This window comes from Ursus arctos, unplaced genomic scaffold (genome assembly GCF_023065955.2).
Source record: "Ursus arctos isolate Adak ecotype North America unplaced genomic scaffold, UrsArc2.0 scaffold_13, whole genome shotgun sequence".
NCBI classification, from domain to species: Eukaryota; Metazoa; Chordata; class Mammalia; order Carnivora; family Ursidae; genus Ursus; species Ursus arctos.
The window spans coordinates 50,022,395-50,044,405 of record NW_026622797.1 but is presented as its reverse complement, the minus strand read 5'-3'; the positions used below and the strand labels follow the sequence as shown (position 1 = coordinate 50,044,405).

Genomic DNA, 22,011 nt, shown 5'->3' with positions numbered 1-22,011 from the left:
AAAAGTATCTTAGAGGGAAGGTCAGAGATGCAGGAAAGAAATGAGAGCAATGAAGATGAGTAAATCTATATGAATATTGTATAAAACAATAATAATGTTTTATGTGGTTTGAAGATATATAAAGGATTAAAATTAATGAGAACAATAGCTTATAAATTAGGAAGGGTTAAATGTAGTTTAAAGTGTTGGAAGGTTTTGGGGCACCTGGCTGGCTGAATTGGAAGAGCATGCAACTCTTGGTTGTGAGTTCAAGCCCTATGTTGGGTGTAGAGATTACTTAAAAATAAAGAAAAAACTGAAAAAAAATGCTAAGGGTTGTAAGGTTTTTGCATTGTTTTGGAAATTGTTAACACTATCGGTCAATACTGGATTTTAATGGGTCAGGTATTTAATAGGTTTTTCCAGGAACTATAAAGTTGACTCCAGAATTTATGTGGAAAAGCAAAGGTCCAAGAATAGCAAAACTATTCTGAAGAATAGGTCCTGATCTACTACATATTGAAACAAATTGAAATTCTATCAAAATTAATATATTTGTATGGATAGACAAGCAGAATAAAGGAATAGAATATACTCAGAAACAAACTCACTCAACATGGAAATAATATACAACAGGAAGCCATTGCACATCAGTGGGGAAAAGATAGACTTCAGTAAATGGTTTTAGGAAAATTGGCTGGCTGTGTGAGGAAAAAAAAAATGAAATTGGATCCCAACCTTACATTGTACACAAAAATCAATTTTAGGTGGGTTAAAGATTTACATGTAAAAGACAAAACTTTGTAATTTTTAAAAGCAAATGCAGAACAATGTCATGATGACCTTGGCGTGGAGAACAATTTCTTAAACAAGTTATAAAAAGTAACAAAACAGTAGAAAAATGGGCCCAGTTGTGAAGAGGCATTTTGCAGGAAAAAAGAAATCACAAATAGTCGTACATTTATAGAAGAATTATCATTCTCATTAGTAACTAAGAAAATGCAAATTAACAGCACAACAAGGTACTACTTCACATCCACCAGACTGGAAAAAATATATAAACCTGGTAATTCTGAGTTTTATAAATGAGGGTACAACAGCCAGAAGAGCAACCACTTTATAAAGTTCATAAGATAAAATATAACTTATATGAACTAACCTAGAAATTCCTATCCTAGCTAAATATTGTACATCAGTGACTTAACAGTTTTTAAAATGTTTTTTATTGAGGTATATTTTACATATGGTGAAATGCAGAGATCTTAAGTGGAACGTTCAGTGATTATTGATAGATAAATATACAGTCCATAGCCCTACCAAATAACAGAAATTCTCTCATATCTCTGTCAAGGTATTTTCTGCTCTCTCCCCACTTCCTGACAAGGCAACTACTATTCTGATTTATTTTACCTTAGAGTTTTTGCCTGTCCTAGAATTTTATAAATTGGATCATAGAAAATGTACTCTCTTATTTAGCATAAAGTTTTTTAGATTAATCCAAGTTGTTTTATGTATGAATAGTTTTTTACTTTTTATAGCTGTGTAGAATGTTATTATATAGATATGCCTTGATTTGTTTATTTGTTTTTCATAGAATTAGTTGGGAAGATTCTTTCTTCTGTTTTCTGAAAGACCTTGTGTAAGATTTAGCATTACTTCTTCCTTAAGTGTGTGATAGAATTCAAATTTGATAGAAGCTATCTGGGACTGTAGTTTTCTTTATGGATTGTTTTTAGATTATGAATTAAATTTTTTTTAACAGGTATAAGCTACTTGGATTTTGTTTCTTTTTGTGTCTTTAGAGATGTCCCCCTTTCTTTTCTGATATTGCTAATTTATAATTTTCCTCTTTTTAAAATCATTTGTCTACCTAGCACTTTTATCAATTTTATTGATTTTTTCAAAAAAGCAACCTTTTTCACTTTTAAATTTTTTTGTTATTTCCTACTTAATTGATTTCTACTTTATTATTTCTTTCCTTCTATTTATATAGGGTTTAATTTGCATTTCTCCCCCTAGCTTTTATGTTGGAAGTTTAGATTATTGATTTTGAAACTTTTTCTTTCTTTCTTTCATTTATTTATTTTTTGTATAGGTCATTTTTTATGGCATATATTTGACATAGAACATTGTGTAAATTCAAGGTGTGCAAGGGTTAATTTGATGACTTATTTCTACATGTTGTACTAGGATTGTCGGTGTAGGGATTGTTAGCCTCTCTGTTACATGGCTTAGTTACCCTTTCTCTTCGGTGGCTGGGAGAACTAAGTCTCAGGGTGTGAGTAGGTTTGATGGTTGTGGTACAACACAGTTGTCTGTACTCATTATACTCGATGTCGGATCTCTGTGGTGTATTTATTACTTACTGCAAGTTTGGAACCTTAAACGCCACTCGTCTTTCCCCCAGAACTCCCCAGCCCTGGTAACCACCGTGCTACCGAGTCCGATTTTTTAGGTTCCGCATGTGAGATCACGCAGTACTTGCCTTTCTCTCACTTAGCGTAACGTGCCCAAGGCCCATCCACGTTGTCACAAATGGCAAGCTGTCCTTTCTCGTGGCTGACCCTCGTGTTACAGACTACATCTTTCCCCCTTCACGCGTGGGTGGCGTGTAGGTTGTCCCCATGTCTTGGCTCGTGTGAACCATGCTGCGATACACTTAGGAGTGGGAGTATATATGTCCTTTTCAGAAGTTTATTTCCTTGGATAAGTAGCCCCGAGTGGGATGGGTATGAGAAGTGTGGACATTCTGGTGGCTCTTTGCAGCAGCCAAGTGGTCTCAGAAAGGACTGTGGTAGTCAGCTCCGGCTTCGGTGACAAACCACAGACCTGGTAGCTTGAACAACAAACATCTGTTCTCTCCTGGTCCTGGAGGCAAGGCGGGAGGTCGGCACCCACGTGTGGGCAGGCTGGTCTCTGCTGAGGCCCCACTCCTTGGTAGCCAACTTCTCCCCATGCCGTGTCCCCACATGGTCCTCCTCTGTGCACATCTTGTCCTTCTCTCCTCTTCTTGTAAGGACACCAGGCATTGCAGATCAGAGCCTCCACCCCGGTCTCTCAGCTGGGTGGCTCCCTGAGCTGGAGATGCCCTGGGCCCCCGAGCTGACTTGGCCCCGGGGGATGGAGGTCTACTGGGCTGGGGCCTCCAGGTGGAGGAAAAGAGCCTGCAGCGGGGTGGGCGGTCTGGTATGGAAATGACCCCGCAGGACTGCAGCCCTGCACCTGGCCATGCCCTCCCCCAGAAAGGCTGCCCTGCCTGCCCCAGGCTGCCCCAGGAAACCCCTCTGGTGCCTCCCTTCCCTCTGGCTTAGCCCTCGGGCTGCCAAGCTGGGGCTGCTCAGCTTTTTCTTCCCCCAGTAGTTCTCCTGTTTCTTCAGGATCTTTCTGGGATTCCTGTAACCTGGCACTGAGAGGTTATTGTAACTGGCATTTCCAGTTTGACCCTTGCTGTCCCTTACTTTTCTTGTAGACTTTTCTTCCTTCTTTCCTGCAGACTCCTGGCTGTTCCCTCCGTCTGATGCTCCACGTCATCGAACTATCCTGTACGTATCCACCCGCAATGTTGTGACTGCCCTTTGTGTGTCTCTCCCATCGGGCCATTCCTGTCCTGTCTATTCTTTCTTTTAAATGTTGCATTTTATGATGAAAGCTATCGAGTTCCCTCTAAACTGCTTTACCTGCATCCCACAGATTTTGATATTTTGTATTTTCATTATCATTCAGCTAAAAATATTTTCTAACTTCTCTAGTGATTTCTTTTTAAATTTTATTGACTTTGCCTCTTCCTTTGGTACTTCTGTCCTCCTGCTCCTCCTTCTTTTTAGTAGCTGATGTAAGATTAAAATATGTATTCTTAACTTACCACACTCTCCCATGAGTTAGTATTAAAACATTTCAATGTAATGTACTGTCCTCACTGTAGTATGCTTCTGTTTGTCCCCCTTTGTGCTACAGCTTCCCTACACTTAATACTATATTGATTAAAACCCACAAGACATTGTAATTATTTCTGCTTTAATTTTAACTTTAAAATTATTTCTGCTTTTAAAGGTTAATTATCCTTTAAAGAACACTTTAAATAAGATGAAATATATATCTATTCACATTTTTACCATTTCCAATGTTTTTTATTTCTTTGTGTTTATTTGATTTTATGTCTGGTGTCATTTCCTTCAGGCCAAAGTACTTCCTTTACAAGTATACTGGGGATTCTCTTAGTATGTATTTTTCTGGAAAAGTCCTTATTTCACCATTATTGGTGAAGGATATTTTCACTGCATATAAAAATTCTAGTTGACAGCTTTCTTCTCTCAGCACATTAAAGATGTGGTCAAAGTTGTCTTCTGGATTTCATAGTTTCTTTTTTTTTTTTTTAAGATTTTATTTATTTATTTGACAGAGATAGAGACAGCCAGCGAGAGAGGGAACACAAGCAGGGGGAGTGGGAGAGGAAGAAGCAGGCTCATAGCGGAAGAGCCTGATGTGGGGCTCGATCCCAGAACTCCGGGATCACGCCCTGAGCCGAAGGCAGACGCTTAACCACTGTGCCACCCAGGCACCCCTGGATTTCATAGTTTCTAATGTGAATTCTTATCTTCATTCTTCTGTGCATAATGTATCATCATTTCTCAGGCTGCTTTTAAGGTTTTCCTTTTATCACTGGTTTTCAACAATTTGATAATGATGTGCCCAAATGTGGGGTTTTTTGTATTTATTCTGCATGGGTTTTTTAAAATTTATTATTATTATTCTTGAATCTATCAGTTAATATTTTTCATCAAATTTGGAATACTTTTAGCCATTATCCTTCAAATAATTATTCTTGTCTGACCTCCCTCTTTTCTCCTTCTGTAATGCCACTTGAATGTTAGACCACAGGTCACCAAGACTGTTTATTGATTGTTTCAGTTTTTTGTCTTTTAATAGACTTTATTGTTTAGAGCAGTACTAAGTTTATAGAAAATTGAGCAGATAGTACAGAGAATTCTCATATACCTCCTGCCCCCTCACAGTTGTCCCTATTATTAACACATTGCATTAGTGTGGTAATAAATACCATTACAAAACCATGTATAGTTGTGAAAATATATGTATAACTTTCCTTTTCTCCAGTTTCTCTGTATGCTTTATTCCTCTGATAGCTGCTTTTCTGTGTTATAATTAGAGGATAAGACAATGTGTAGGTTTGGTCACCTTACAAGTAACAGTTTATTTAATATAGGTTTCACTGATGATGTCTTCCTTAGTAGAAATGTTATATAGGGATGCCTGGGTGGCTCAGTCGTTAAGCGTCTGCTTTCAGCTCAGGCCAGGATCCCAGGGTCCTGGGATCAAGCCCCGTATCAGGCTCCCTGCTCTGTGGGAAGCCTGCTTCTCCCTCTCCCACTCTCCATGCTGGTGTTCCCTCTCTCGCTGTGTCTCTCTCTGTCCAATAAATAAATAAAATCTTAAAAAAAAAAAAGAAATGTTATATAAAAATGCATAGAAGAGTTTGTTCCATTGATGCTAATGTAGCTCATCTTTTTTTATATGTTTGTTCTTTAAAAGTATTTGATTTTCTTGTTTTTTACTCATAAGCACCTGAAGTATGTATATGTATATACATGTCTCTTATGACAGATGTATTGTGCTTTAATTCTCAGAAATTGTATTATTTTTGAGCCATTGGCATCACTTGCCAAATTCAGGTTTTGCTTTTATCCTTTCCAGGCCCAGCTTCAAAGGGAAAAAGAACAAGATCATAGGAAGCTGCAAGCAAAACTTGAAAAGCTTGATGTCTTAGAAAAAGAATGTTTTAAACTTACAACCACTCAGAAAACTGCTGAGGTAAGCTTCCACTTATTTCTTTGAAGTGATGATGCCAGGAATAAATCTTTCGTGTTAGCATTATTGGCCCTATATGTGAATATACAGTAAATCTGATGTATAAAACTTCTTTAACAGCTCTTAGTAATCCAGATATGAATTTCTGCCTATGGAGATAAAAAGTTAATATATTCTGTCATGGCACAAATGAGCTTGCCTTTTGATGTAAAATTGTAATTTTGGCTTCTTCTGAAATGGCAGAACATTTTCATTTGTCAGATAATTTGCCTAAAGGATATTGAAAAGATTGTGTTTCACCACTTGCAGTTAAGTCTATCCTCGATCCCTCCTGAAATGCCCTCCTTTTTCTACCCAAATGTTATCCATTTCCTAGGACTTTCTCCAGGTCCTGCTTCCTCTATGAATCCTTCCTTGAGTTCTCCAACACTCAGGGAGCTCGCCCTTTGAAATGATACTGTCCTCAAATTCTGAACCATACCATAGACATAAGATAAAATAATATATGTGTAAGTGTATAGATGGTCTGAGTCAAATTATACTCATTGTTTTGTTGTTTGTTTCATGTATGTTACTATTGTTTCCTTAAGTACAATATGAGCTCTTAAGTAACAAGGAACATATCTTTCTTTTTTTTCCATCTTTTTTTAAAATTGAGGTAAAATTGGCATAGAACATTATATTAGTTTCAGGTGTACAATATAATTATTTGATATTTGTATTTTTTTGGTATTTTTATATTTTACAAAATGATCACCACGGTAAGTCTAGTTAATATCCATCACCATATATTGTGACACAATTGTTTTTCTTTTCTTTCTTTTTTTTTTTTTTTTAAGTTTTTATTTAAATTCCAGTTACAGGGGCACCTGGGTGGCTCAGTCGATTGAGCGTCCAACTCTTGGTTTCAGCTCAGGTCATGATCCTCAGGGTCCTGTGATTGAGCCCTGTACTGGGCTCAGAGCTCAGTGGGGAGTCTGGTTGGAATTCTCTCTCTCTCTCTCTCGACCCCTCACCCTGCTCTGACTCTCTCTCTCTCTCTCAAATAAATAAATAAATCTTAAAAATAAATAAATTCCAGTTAACATATAGTATAATATTAGTTTCAGGTGTATAATATAGTGATTCAGTGGTTCCATGCATCACCTGGTGTTCATCATAACAAATGCACTCCTTAGTCCCCACCACCTACTTAACTCATCCCCTCACCCACCTCCCTTCTGGTCACCATCAGTTTGTTCCTTATAGTTAAGAGTCTGTTTCTTGAATTGTCTCTCTCTCTCTCTCTCTCTCTCTTTTTCCCCCTTTGCTTGTTTGTCTCTTAAATTCCACATATGAGTGAAATAATATGGTATTTGTGTTGCTCTGACTGACTTATTTTGCTTAGCATTATACTTTCTAGTGAAATTTCAGCTTTCTGCCTTGCAAAGTAAGGTTGGAAGTCACCCATCTACTTTTCTTTTTTTTTATAATAATTTTTTTTATTATATTATGTTAGTCACCATCCCTGGTTTTTGATGTAAAGTTCCATGATTCATTAGTTGCGTATAATACCCAGTGCACCGTGCCCTCCTTACTACCCATCACCAGCCTATCCCATTCCCCCACCCCCCTCCCCTCTGAAGCCCTCAGTTTTTTTCTCAGAGTCCATACTTTTCTATCTTGAAAAAATCGTTGCCACCTTTTCTCACGTTACCTTCTACTGTATTTGTCCTTTGGTATTTAAAACTTTCTTATTCCATCCATGTCATTGCAAATGGCAAGATTTCATTCTTTTTTATGGCCAAGTAATGTTCCATTGAATAAATAAACACACACACACACACACACAGACATCTTCTTTATCCATTTATCAGTCGATGGACACTTGAGCTATTTCCATAGTTTGGCTATTGTAGATAATGCTGCTATAAACATCAGGGTGCATGTATCCCTTTGAATGAGTATTTTTGTTTCCTTTGGGGAAATACCTAGTAGTGTGATTGCTGGATTTGTAGGGCACTTCTATTTTATACCTTTGAGAAACTTCTATACTGATTTTCACAGTGGCTGCACCAGTTTGCATTCCCACCAACAGTGCAGAAGGGTTCCCCTTTCTCACCATCCCCATCCTTTCTAACACCTGTTATTTCTTACATTGTTAATTTTAGCCACTTTGACAGGTATGAGGTGATATCTTATTGTAGTTTGGATTTGTATATTCCTGATGATCAGTGATGTTGAGTATCTTTTCGTGTTTCTGTTGGCCATCCGGATGTCTTCTTTGGAAAAATGTCTACTCATGTCTTCTGCCCACTTTTTAATTAGATTATTTGCTTTGGGGGTGTTGAGTTTTCTAAGTTCTTTATATTATTTTGGAAACTAACCCTTTATCAGATATGTCATTTGGAAATATTTTCTCCCATCCTGTAGGTTGCCTTTTAGTTTTGTTGATAGTTTCCTTCACTGTGCGGAAGCTTTTTATTTTATTCTTTTATTTCTAATGTGTCTTCCTATCCCTTCCCTCCTCCAACAGCTGCACCCTTAATAATATGCACACAATAGACATTTATTGTGATTTGTCTATATTTCGGATGAAACATTGAGACCCAAGACTATGATTGTTTGACCTTCTAGACCTTTAATACCCCCCAAAATTTCATCATTACAGTTTTGTTGCTAGAAGTTTATAATATCTTTGCATGTACATTCTTTGCTTTCCGTTTGTTCTTCTTGTATGTAATAGCAGGTAAGGAAGCATAGGAGGAAAGCCAAGAAAAATCGTAGCATATTTTGCCATTTCTTTTTCTTACTTTCTGCTTTAATTTGCTCAAATACTAAGAATCAAGACTCACAGATTCTGTGGAAAAAGAACAAAGGCTATTTGGCTCTAGTTTTTGTATAATAATCCCAAGTTTTTTGTTCTTTTGCAGGACAAGATTAAACATTTAGAGGAAAAACTGAAGGAAGAAGAACACCAGCGTAAGCTATTTCAAGACAAAGCATCTGAAGTAAATAGAGCATTATATCGCTTATCACAATAAACCACATATGTTTTATTATACTTTGTTTTCATTATCTGTAGGCTATATTTTAGACTATAATTTCTGCTTCCTAGCTTGTTAGTTTTGTCTCTTTTTGCTATAATAATTAGATTCTCAGTTAGTCAGCCAGTATATTTGTATACTTGGATGCACTGTCAAAAGAAGTCTTGTAGTCTTTTGAAATTCTGACGTATATGTATATGAAATAATTCCTGATATAGACTGTTTTCAGTTTGATTGATATATATGTATTAAATAATGCAGTCTCTTACAAAAAGAAAATGATTGCAATTACCAATTGATTTAGTAGCTTTCACATACAAAAAAATAGTATTTGGGCTATTCTTTTTTTTAAAGATTTTATTTATTTCAGAGAGCGTGGGAGAAAGAGAGAGAGAGAGAGAGAGAGAGCACAAGAGGGGGGAGGGGCAGAAGGAGAAGCAGACTCCCTGCGGAGCGGGGAGCCCTATGTGGGACTCCATCCCATGATCATGACCTGAGCCAAAGGCAAATGCTTAACTGACTGAGCCACCCAGGCACCCTGGGGTTTTCTTTTCTTCCTCAAAAAGCACTTTTTTAAAAAGATTTTGTTTACTTATTTTAGAGAGAGAGAGAGCATGAGTGGGGGAAGGGGGTAGAGACAGAGAATCTCAAGCATGCTTAGCGCTGAGCACAGAGCCTGATGTGGTGCTTGATCTCTTGACCCTGAGATCATGACCTAAGCCAGGTGCTCAGCCAACTGAGCCACCCAGGTGCCCCAAGCATTTTTGTCTTCATAAACTGAGACCTGATTTCTTATTATAATGTTTTTGAAGAAGACTGTTAAAAATCGGTTGTATAAAGCTTTTTCTTTAATATTGTAGCTTCAAACTGGACTTGAAATCAGTAGAATTTTAATGTCTTCAGTATCAAATCCAAAACGCTCCAAGGAGAAGAAGAAGTCTTTGAAGGTATGCAGATACTTTATTCTTATTTGCTAATGCTTGTTTCTTTACTCTTTTAATATTTATACCTATCCATTTCCAAAAAGAATTTGAAGAGATTTATAATAAAAGATATGCAATAATGCTATGAAATGTGGATAAAAACAAGTTGAGTGCTGATGGTTTTAGGTTTGAGGATAGAAAATTCCATGAAATCTAGGTTAAAGAAAGTATCAGCAGTTGAGCACAAAATCTAGTTTTGAGTTTACTTGACAACCAAATCAAAAAGGACCAGATGACAATCAGTATATTTGTGAAATAACAATAAGCGTTCCAATTTTTCTGGAAAGATAGACATTTTCCTAGTACTAAACTCTTTTTTTTTTCAATTTGTGCAACTTTATTGCAAGAAAAATAAATAAGTTATTAGCAGAGCTATTAGTGATCACTTGTCCATTGACAACTTGCATCATTTGTTCAGTGCTATTGGACAGTAGTATAAACAGTGTATTGGAAGGTAGATTAACTATGAGCTCTGAGTTTCCTAATAACTTAAATTTAAATGAAAATTAAAAAATATTTGAGACCCTGTTTTGGAATGCAAAGGGTATTTGACTTCTAGTTTCTATTCTCTATAGAACAAGAACATATCATTCCTTTATTAACATGCATAAAATACATCATAGTTTGGGTTCTGCTGATGCTATAAACTAATACCAATTCTCCAGTCATAGCAGTTATGAGCATAAAGCATATCATGTAACTCAAATCTCTCTCAGTGGAAGGCTTAAGAAAGAATGGATGCTTGAATAATATTGCTTCTTTGATGTGACAATTGAGCATCCATCTCCGTCCCCCTCAGATGATTTCTTCAGCATGTTAGAGCAGTGAGGAATGGCTTAGTCTCATAACCAAGTTAGAGTGAAGACATTGGCCACATAATACACATGCTCCATTTTTTAAAAAATTCTGAATCTTGGGGGTGCCTGGGTGTCTTAGTTGGTTGAGCGTCGGACTCTTGATTTCATCTCAGGTCATGATCTCAGAGTCGTGGAATGGAGCCCCCATCAGGTTGAGCGCTCGGTGAAGTCTGCTTGACATTCTGTCCCTCTCCCTCTGCACACCCCCCTTAAAATAAATGAATAAATAAGTAAATAAAATCTTTTAGAAAGATTCTGAGTCTTGGGCAACTGTTCTTTTATAAAATACCTTGTAGTTTTTAAAAGCAGTTATTGTCCAAAGCTGGAAGAACAGATGAGCATGTGAATGAATGGAGGAAAATAAACAAAAAATAAAATTTAAAAAGATGAAGTCTGATAAGGGAGCAGCTGGATAAGAAAACCAAAAAAGGAACAGTAATTTAAATTTTATTCCAGTTATTATGCAGGTTATTCTGACCTTACAGTAGCATCACATGACATACTTCTGAGTCCATTTCCAGGATACTCTCTTGTACTTATCTCTGTCTGTTTTATAGATCTGTGCAATCTCTGGCACTAGGGGGTCACATAGCAGTGAACAAATGGATAAAAGAATTAAAAAAAATTTTTTTTCTTATAATTATTTTTATTTTGTTAGTCACCATACAGTATATCCTTAGTTTTTGATGTAATGAAATAGTTAAAGCAGCAGATTACTGTGATCTTAGAATATCAAGACAAATGCTACCATTACTGTTAATATTTGGCTGATAAATTCTTGTTGTAAAGGCAACCTTGGGTGGTTTGAAGGAGTAGACTATAGGAAAATGAATTGTCAAAGAGAATACACCACCTTGATGTGGGCTGTCATTAGGTTCCATAATTGTGGCTTGCTAATGAAAGGTATCATCCCCAACTGGACCTGCAGAATATTGTGCTAGAGGGTTACGGGCCAAATAACTAAGGTGCTTATTAATCAGTTTCAGTGCCATAGCCTGTGCTTTTCGTCTGGCTCCTCACTCTCTCAGTGTGTGCTCAAAGGCTGCGCAGGGAAGGATTGTCTCTTCGTCTCACACCAGCTCTGCCAGACATAGCCACAGAAGGATCAGAGCCTCCCTCAGGCTGCCCCTAGGACTAAACTCTTACAGAAATGTATTCTGCAGTATTTTATAAAAGAGGCACTAAATGACACAATAGATCCTAGAAGCAGTTTTATATAACTTAAGGTCACCAGACTGTGTCTGTTGGAATGACAGTAGTTTTTATCGATCAGTTCAGATCTTGGGAACATAGAAACTCCTTAGATTGGAAAAGTAGTAATTACACACAGTTGAAAACTTAAATACTATCAATAAATACAGTGAAAAATCAGTGACAGTAACTCTGCAGATCAAAATAATCCAAATCTAAGCAAGGCCTTTAAGAATTCGTAAGTGGCATTGTTCTTTAGACTGAGAAGAAAAAGAGATACCCATATATCTTGCTATTTCTTCTGATAAAGAATGAAAATACTTACATACTCATTTGGTCCAGCTCATCCTACTTTGCTATCAATGATTAAACTGTAGTACATCCATAATATGAAATACTACACAGAAATAAAAGGAATGTGTTGGTATTTGCTGGATCCTGCTGAAAGAGATTTAGATTCATTTCAGTGTTTGTTACAAATAAAGCTGTTATGAACATTTGTGTGTAGGTTTTTGTCTGAACATTGGTTTTCATTCTTCTAAAATAAATGTCTAAGAGTGTAATTGTCGAATCATCGTGTGTACTCATCATATAAGTACATGTTTAGTTTTACAAGAAACTGTCAAATTATTTTCCAAGTTGCTATATTATTTTGTATTCCTACAAACCTTGCGTGAGCGATCTGGCTTCTCCACATCTTTGCCAGCATTTGGTATTGTCACCGTTCTTTATTTTGGCTGTTCTGATAGGTATATAGTGATATTTCATTGTAACTTGCATTTTCCTAATGGCTAATGATGTTGCAGATCTTTTTGTGTTTATTACCATCTATATGACCTCATCAGTGAAATGTCTATCCACATTTTTTGCTTATTTTCTAATCACATTATTTACTGTTGAATTTTGAGACTTCTTCATATCATAAATGTCTTTTAAAACAATTTTTGTTTACTTTTTTGGTCAATATTTAGAAAACTAAATGTTTAAAGGGAGGACCACCTCAGCAAATTTATTCAAAGCTTGGATCACCGCCTATTACGGCTGAGAAGGTGAGAGGGGAAAAATGAAGATACTTGTTCAGACACACTCCTGCTTTGTTGTAAGCGCTATTTAAATGCCATGAGTCATTTGAAATTGTTCTTAGCTATTTCTTTTCCCCTAAAGTCTTCCAGTGCAAGCTCTTCTGTGAATGCAAGTATGCAAAGCCTCCTGCAGTTGATGCAACATTACAGGCCACATACCTGTCAGAAACTTACTGAAGTCACGGAGCCTCGCTGTCTCTACAAGCCTACTAGAACAACTTCCCAGGGTAAAGCTGAACCTTCTGATTCAAAAAATTCCATTTCTATTGGTGACAATCTGTCTGAACTTTTGATGGCAATGCAGGATGAGCTGGACCAAATGAGTATGTAAGTATTTTTATTCTTTATCAGAACTAGCAAGATATATAGGTATCTTTTTTTCTTCTCAGTCTTAAGAACAATGCCACTTATGAATTCTTAAAGGCCTTGCTTAGATTTAGATTTATTTTGATCTGCAGAGTTACTGTCACTGATTTTTCACTGTATTTATTGATAGTATTTAAGTTTTCATCTGTGTATAATTACTACTTTTCCAGTCTAAGGAGTTTCTGTGTTCCCAAGATCTGATTTGATAGACAAATACAACTGTCATTCTAACAGATACAGTCTGGTGACCTTTAATTATAAATCACAAATGCTTTTATAAGAAAGATTCTCCTTTTGTTTTTTATAATCTTTTTAATTAAGTGAAATTTCATTAGACAAGCAGGAAAGCAATTCCTTGTTTTAAAATCTGGCTGGTCTGCATTATAAGTTTTGAAGCATCCATAGTAAATAAGATTCTGACTGGGATACATATTTTAAGCCCCAAGTTTAAACATATATTCAACAAAAATTCCAGAAAATATGAGATTTGGGTAGCCAACTAGGTGAACTAGGACCTATGTAGAAGATACAACTGGTTCTCTTGAAGTGGGCTATCACGAAATCTAGAGATTTCTCAGGCAAATATTTTTATAGCTGCAATTCTTCCCAAACACGCTATACTAAGAATGCCACAGTTGGAACTAAAGAGAGTCCTTTAATGCTTTTAGCTAAGGACATCACAATGTTTTATTACATTTAGCTATGAACATCAAGAATTCAGACTTTATTTTAAGGTTCTTTAAGACCCTAAGTGTAAGATACTTCTAAATTTATCTAATCTCAAATCATAAGAGCCTTTTATATTTACCATAGATAATAATTAGATAACTCTACATAAAGAGACCATCTTTGAAAATTAATATTTAACTAACAAAAATTTATGATTGAATAGAATATTGTTTAATTATATCAAAGACATATAGTATAAACCATAACAGTGCTTGATATTTGCTTTTCTTTCATAGGGAGCATGAAGAACTACTGAATCAAATGAAGGAAACTGAAAGTCATTCGGTCTGTGAAGACATAGAATGTGAACTAGAGTATTTAGTTAAGAAAATGGAAATTAAAGGAGAACAAATTTCCAAACTGATGAAGCATCAAGACAATGTAAGAAGGCTTTAGTAAAAGATTTTAATAAAAAGATATATCTGGAGTCAGTGTTATATCTCTGTATGATCTTTCAAATTTAAGGTCTGTATGTGTGGCTTAATGAAAAGATGACAGGAGTCCCTTGGGCCTGTTATAGAGCCATCTGTCCCATTGGAATAACATTGCCTCCTACATAACTCTCCAAGATAATGTAAAGTAAGAGGAACAAGAAAGTTTAGTTATATATTCAGAACGGCCTCGGGAAAAGTTTGAGGTTGACTAAATTTGCTTTGCAGCCCTCCTGGTTACCCTTTAAAATTCTTTCCCTTTATCTTCCCCACTCCTGATGCCTTAATGAAACCCCTTATGTTGACGGGTTCTACTTCAGGACCATACATAAACCTGGCTCCTCAAGCAGTACTCTAATGCTAAAACCACTATTTCTACTTTCCTAGGAGAAGTTATGCTCTGTCCCATTCCCTGGGGACCTGTGCTTAGCTGGCTGTAATGTGGTGGTAAGGGGAACTCTCTCCTTGCATGTGAATTCTTAATAACTAAGAATCACAAAACAACTTTAATATTTTAACAGAAGAATCATGAAATGTTATACATTTTATTCCAAGACAATGATTCCATAAGTTGAATTACTAGCACTATTACAATGCTGGAGCAGAAGGCAGAGGGAGTCTTTCCAGGAACCTTCAGATCACATCATGTAGCTATCTGCCTATGGAATAATCAGCATTCACATAAGTTGGTGATACATTAACCTCACAATAAAGCCTTCCCCACCTTTATAGGAAAGTAATAAAGGATTCAGAATTTTACTGCCTTTATTCTTCTATGACCAATAAAGAGAAAAAGAGGAAATGAAACTTTTGAAGCAAATATTTTCACTTTACTGGCTTTTAAGACTCTAGTAAGTAAATTTTTTGTATGATTGTGTTAGGGTGAAGATTATTTAACTTACACACTTTCTTAGAAATGCATCGGAGAAGGGAATAGAAAAATAGCTATATTTTTAATGCACATAAATTATATTTTGAAAAATATTATCTATGTTCTATAATAGCCGTAGTGGTATAAATTTTCAAGCATTTTATCATGATAAATTTAATCTCTGCAATTAAAATGGCCTTGGACAAATACCAATGTCTAGATTAGCTCTACAAATTAGGCCTATGCATAAGTGAAAGAGACTAAGTAATGGACGAGGCTTGGCAGAAATGGGTTTTGGCAAGTTGATACGTTTTATTTTGTTTAATTCTTTCTACCCAACTGTTACCAGTTACTACTGAATGAAACTTTTTTTTTTTTTTGTACTGGCATTGAGTAGTACGTTAAATTCAGGAATACTTCTAAGTAAAACATACATATACACAGTCAACTCTATAAATTCAATGCTCATTCCTAGCACCAGATCTTTACTTTGCTGTTAATATCACCTGAAAGGTCCTTTTTCTCTTGTCTCTATTCTCCAGTTTTTACTCATTTCATATTCTTATAAATCTTCCTCTCAGCTTTTCATTGATCTTCTCAGCCCACATTGATCTTGTCATACTTTAGCCTTCTCAAATAAACACCTTTTGTCCTACTCCCAGCCTAAATTATTCTCTAGTTGTCATGTATATGCTTTTCTTTCACTAATAAGAGCAATAAGCTTTTTGAGAGTAAGGATTGTTTTATTCATGATATTTTTACCTAACTAGCATGGTGTTGTAGGCATATAATAGGTATTCAATAAATAAAGACCTAATGAACTTTTTAAATTTCATGTAATCTTTATAACATCAATCCAATCCATCTATTTCAGGGCATATTTTTAATATCTTTTTTACTAAAATGTTAGATTTTTTTTTTCTTTCCAGGTCCGTAAACTGCAGCAAAAAGTTCAAAACTCAAAGATGAATGAAGCTTCAGGTATTCAGCGAGAAGAGAGCAACCTTAAAGGATCAAAGAACATAAAAAATAGTCCCAGAAAATGTTTGCTAACTAACTCTCTTCAGAAGAACAGCAACTTTCATCCAGTACAAGTCCATAATCTTCAAATGAAATTGAGAAGAGATGATATCATGTGGGAACAGTAACACAATAGTAAAACTGTCACCTTAAATGAACTCTGTCAGTGAGATCTTGAATTGTCTAAAGTGGTTTTAATTTAATATACCTTTATGAGATTTTGAATTATGTTTCTAGTCCCTATAAAGTGTCAAGTTGTAGTACTTTTAAATTAATGCCTAATGACCTCCTACGAGTCACAAATAATAAATGACTGCGTTTTTTCTCTTACTGACTGAAATACCTAATCTGTCCATGTTTTAGACACCTTGTTCATTTTGCAGATCTCTTAAGCTAAGTCTAAGAAATTATACTGGATTGGTGATACTTAAAATTGAGTTAAATTTGAGATACAAGTATTCCACTTTTTCATTTAGTAGGCTTGTAACCTTAAGAACCAATGTAAAATGAACACAGTGATGAAAGGTGTTTTGCCTATCATGGTGCTTCCTCCCTATCTTATTTTAGAGCTATGAAATATTTTTCTTTTCTGGAAATGTAAGAGCTCTGTAAAGAGGCCTTTAGCCCAAGTTTTTATGTGATAATTACAAATAGGAACTCGTAGTTACTTAATTTTTCGAGGACCGTAACTCAAGTACAGAAGCCTTTTTCTGCAATTCCTGTTCTCTTTTACAAATCCAGGGCTGCTTTTTAACACCAGTGACTTATCTTATTCCTTTATAACTAAAACTTTTGGTAAGTTTTAGTCTTTGCATATGTACATATGATATGTACATATCATATATATAATCATCAGTATATATATATATATATATATATATTAATTATATATATAATCAGTATAAATGGAGAATGTGAATTTCCAGCACCCACTTTTATAGGAAAGTATAGGAAAAATAAATTGGGCATTTTATTACCTATCCAGTAAAAATTCAGAGGAATATGATACATTTTAAAAATATTTTTAAAATCAGTGATGTCTTAAGCAATTTCTTTGTATACGTATGCTTTATAATAAATTTACACTTGTTAACCTATCTTTTAAGAAACCTATGGAAACTAGTATGACTCTTTTGAACTTTTTTGGTTTTTCACTGAAATCCTTTGGGGCAACTAGAGAATTGAAGTCCTCAACTGAAGTAGAAATAGAAGACTGACAGAAAAGGCATAGTAGAAGGGAGGAACTCAGAAGCTAGGGTAGCAGTTTAAGAAATGGTGATTCCAAACGGACAGAGTTGGAGGTACATTTATTTATCTACAGGTGGGAGAATAATCAAGCTATAGGTACGAAAGAATTTCCAGGGCAAGATCTGGGGGAGCTAGGAAAAGCAATTATGTTAAAGACAATCCTCCTAGGAAAACCCCTAACAGTATGTAGGAGAAAGGGGGTAATGGTGGAACTTCTGGTGAGAGAAGAGGAAAATTGTGATTCATTCTCACTGAGAGAAGAGGAATTATGTTAAAGGACCTTTCCAAACCTGAATTGGGGAAATAACTGAAAATGGGCAGATGGATACTTGGAATTATCCTTGAAAGTAACTTATGATAGAGATGAAGGATTCTCTCTGGTTTAAGTATTGCATGTGTCCTTCACCCACTCTTATTCCGTCTCCCTCTACAGCTTCTTCAGAGATGTGGCACAGAGCCCTTCATCTAAATCCATTTTCATCACCTTACCTACCTTTCAAGTTTGCCTTTCCTCCTCAAGAATGTGAGTGCTATAGTTTAAACTTACCAAAAAACTCACCAGGACCATAATGCAGCCCTATATCCTTCTGTGCCTTTGTTTTCTATGCATTTAGGAAGGTGGCTGGCTATATTTAGTTTATTAGTAGTGAAGTCATTACTTGCAAAAATGTACTGCTAAAACAAAAAGTCATTTTAGGAACACTTGAATATTTCAGTTAAGAATTGAGAATTTTCTTGGAAAATCAGAGTAGTTTAGGAGAAAAACCATAAGACTTCAGAATTAGGAGACTTGGTTCAATTTGTGTCTCCACCCTTTAGTAGCTTGGACAATCAAATAACTTCGGAGCCCCCATTTCTTATTTGTTAAGTAGGGATTATATTGTTACCTACATCACAGGATTGTTGTGAGGATTAAATGAAATAACATGGCAAAGCACCTAGCAGAAGGGTTGGCACTGAGTAAAAACTCAGTAAATGTTAAATCTGACTGCCCTGCCCCACTGAATTTGTCAGAGAACCTGAGTTTGCACAGGTTAAAGCCTGAGAGCAAGAACCGAAATGTATTCTTCGTGAAAGTGGGAATATTCTAATTACTTGGGTTTGGGTTTTTTGGTTGTTATTTTGTGGGTTTTTTTTTTTTTTTTTTTTTTTTTTTTTTTTTTTTGCCTGCATGTCTGGGAGGAAATTGTTTTGGCTTATTCCCTAGCTCAGGTTTCTAGTGAGAGGGAAGAAAGAAAATGGTCTTACCATGGTGCAGAAATACGCAATCACACACAGCAACTTGGTTTGGAGTCTGTTTTGGTTGTTGGGTAACCGTTATTATGGAGAGACACTAAAGAATTGTCTCTTGTTGCTCCATCACAGCTACTGAACTAAAAACGTGTCCTGCTCGCAGACTGCTGCTTGCCAGAGCCTTTGACTCCTCAGGGGGTGGAGCAAATGATTTCCTTCCTGGACAGGGGCAATCTGTGGTCAGTGTACAAGAGTTGCTGTAGCAACCCCGCAGCTGTGCTCTGCCTAGCAGAAACTCGGTAGGATATCATTGATTTGGTTCACTTCAGTGAAAAACAGGTTCGTTTGTTTTTTATTTTATCAGAAATTGAAAAAATGAAACTGGAATTCTCTAGTCAAGACAAGTCTTAACTTTGATGAAACTGTGAAACTAGAAAGCTTGAGTGTTTAAAATAGCAGATATTGTGAGTACTCTAACTCTGGAAATAGCAGTTGGAATCTTGAATTAACTGTCCCTATGTGGGTCATTGGCAACCTAGCCATTTTTACTAGGTTGTAGCTGAAGATAGGAGGGTTGGAGGGAAACGTTCAGTTTTCAGCAGTAAAAGATTAGATACTTAAAATAGTGAGCTTAGTGAGTGGTGATGGTGTACTTAAAAGTTTTTGAGATTTTTAGATAGCCTTTTTCCTTTAAAAATACAATTTTAACTCTGAAAGAGTAGTCTTAAACTGTGATAAGACATCAAAAATTAAATTAAAATTTGACTTGCAATGTGGTGAGAATCAAACTAAGGGGAAAAGTCTGGTTGGTTATGAACAATGAAAGGAGTGCTCACTATGGCCAAAAATGTACCAGCTGCCATTGTTGGTGTAGAGTAAATAGTGAAACTCCTAATGGGGTTTCCTGGAACTTTATTTAGCTGTAACTAAAGCTGTATGTACTGAGAACATTTAATTGTATGTGAAGTTTAGATAAGTACAACCTGACTCCCAGATGTATAACAAGACAAACCTCCCTATGGCACAATAGCATCTGTGAGGGGGAAAAAAAAACCCTCAATATGGGTGCCATGGTACCTTTTGATTAAAATGAAATAAGGATAAATAAAAGTAGTATTGACTGTCATCAATGAAAAACTCAATTTATTTCTTGGTAATTAAATAGACCTTGCCAACACTTCAGCCTTTTCCTTCATAATCTATAAACTTATTTTTCATGTAACTTTTCTCCTTTAATTCCTTTTTTATATTTTGTTATATAAGGAGAATTAGTCATAACAAAATTGTGAAGTTTAAAGTTTTAAAATATTGTGTAGGACAGAGTTTGTTTTTATTGTAGTTGTGAATTAGTCATTTAAAGAATTAGGTGGATTTTTTTTCCTAGTGGGATTGTTGGGAGTGTTTTCCTTATTGGTACAGAGTCATTGAATTCTCATTCGGTACAAGATCCTACTAGATGCCGTAGGCAATTATTAGAATTATAAATTAGCACCCCCCCAAAGAAATTTATTTTTTATTATATATGCATGGTCCTTTGGGTACCTATGTGCATTAACAGTTTCAGCGGAAAATAATAGAGAAGCAAACTGATCTCTCGTTACTTCACGCTCTGAGGCAGTTTTGTGACAATCTAAGTTCAGCAGTCTGCAATGCTGGGGGAATGGATCCAGTGTGGTTAGAGGAAGGATGTTGGGAATTAAGAATTATCTGTCAAAAAAAAGATAAAAAGTTATGTGAAATAATCAGCTTTCTGGCTGATTATCTTTTAAAATAAGGGTGAAGTATCCATCCTACTCTCAGCCTAGATTTTTCCTCCGTGGATATTGCTTGTCTATCTTTCCCTCATTCTTCAGTTCTCAGTGTACTGCTTCCTCTAGGAAGCCCTCTTTTTTAAAAAAATTTTTTATTATGTTATGTTAGTCATCATACAGTACATCATTAGATTTTGATGTAGTGTTCCGTGATTCATTGTTTGCATGTAACACCCAGTGCTCGGTGCAATACGTGCCCTCCTTAATACCCATCACCGGGCTAACCCATCTCCCCACCCGCCTCCCCTCTGAAGCCCTCAGTTTGTTTCCCAGAGTCCATAGTCTCTCGTGGTTCATTCCCCCTTCTGTTTACCCCCCGCCTTCATTCTTCCCTTCCTTCTACCGATCTCCCTGCTAAGTGAAATAAGTCAAGCAGAGAAAGACAATTATCATATGGTTTCACTCATTTCTGGGACATAAGGAATAGTAGGAAGCCCTCTTTAAGTCTCCCCCATACCCCACCCCCTTCTCCCAAATCTGGCCTCACTGCCATTTCTAGGTATTTCTCCTATCTTTGCACTTAGTACACTTTCTTGTTATCGCTCGTGTTTCCCATAGACTGAAAGCTCCCTAAGGGCAAGATCCTGTCTTGCTCACCACTATAGCCCAGCACCCAGCACAATACCTAGCCCATAAGTAGTAGCCCTTTCAATGAATATTTGACAGTTACATGTCATGAAATTGTGTTAACCTTCTTTGGTGGTCTATTCTGAGTGAGCATATTCAGTCAGGTACTGCTGTTTTAGGCACCAGTTCAACTGTGCTGCTATTTCATCTTTCAAGAATATGTGACCAAATTTTACATAACCCCTGGTTTAAATATGCCAGTATTTTATTGTTTGTTTGGGGGTAAAGACAAAAGGCACTCAGAATGATGCTTTTTTTGATTTTGTGATGCTAGGAGGAAGAGGTTAGAGAGCCAAGGTAGTTCTTTATTTGTATATTGGTATGCTGGACTTGTTTAGTCAACAGTATTATTATTGATCTCTAATCAAGTATTTGTTGATCTCGAAGATACTGTGCTAGATGCTATGGGAGAGTCAAAGCCAAATTATGCATGGATTCTCTCCTCGAGTTGCTTATAGTCTGATAAGAGGAGACAGAAATATAACAGAAGGAAGAAGACAGTAGGTGGGTGACATAGAAGTATAATGACCATCCCCGAAAAGATGCTTAAATATTTGTCTACTAAATTTTTGTTCTTCATCTGTTGATAAAGTTGACTTATTTGTATTTCTTCATTCTCTTTCTTGATATATATAGCTTTCATTTGCTTTTTCACCTGGTGGCAGTATTGCTCTAGGATTCCTAATTCTTGTTGATTGAAGATACCAGTTCACTTAGAATAAATTTCAAGCAAG

General features: G+C 36.0%; 2 protein-coding genes across 14 annotated transcripts in view; both read left to right on the top strand.

Annotated features, from left to right (window-relative positions):
• Window positions 1–16,688, top strand: part of CEP57L1 (centrosomal protein 57 like 1) — a 77,543-nt gene extending 60,855 nt beyond the window's left edge. For 9 of the 13 annotated variants that reach the window (XM_057311212.1, XM_044388832.3, XM_048226066.2 and 6 more), the window contains 7 exons: window positions 5,689–5,805; window positions 8,715–8,792; window positions 9,689–9,775; window positions 12,831–12,908; window positions 13,024–13,268; window positions 14,273–14,417; window positions 16,268–16,688. In XM_057311212.1, coding sequence (XP_057167195.1) covers window positions 5,689–5,805; window positions 8,715–8,792; window positions 9,689–9,775; window positions 12,831–12,908; window positions 13,024–13,268; window positions 14,273–14,417; window positions 16,268–16,486 — 969 coding nt within the window. In that variant the 3' untranslated portion in view covers window positions 16,487–16,688. The remainder of the gene's footprint in view (window positions 1–5,688; window positions 5,806–8,714; window positions 8,793–9,688; window positions 9,776–12,830; window positions 12,909–13,023; window positions 13,269–14,272; window positions 14,418–16,267) is intronic. The other 4 variants (XM_057311215.1, XM_048226064.2, XM_048226063.2 and 1 more) reach the window with 1 other exon arrangement.
• An 89-nt stretch (window positions 16,689–16,777) lies between these two features.
• The window catches only part of LOC113264756 (uncharacterized), a 103,092-nt gene continuing 97,858 nt past the window's right edge, over window positions 16,778–22,011 (top strand). The window contains exons 1-2 of the mRNA XM_026511666.4: window positions 16,778–18,129; window positions 18,972–19,178. The gene's annotated coding sequence lies outside the window, so the exon portion shown is untranslated. The remainder of the gene's footprint in view (window positions 18,130–18,971; window positions 19,179–22,011) is intronic.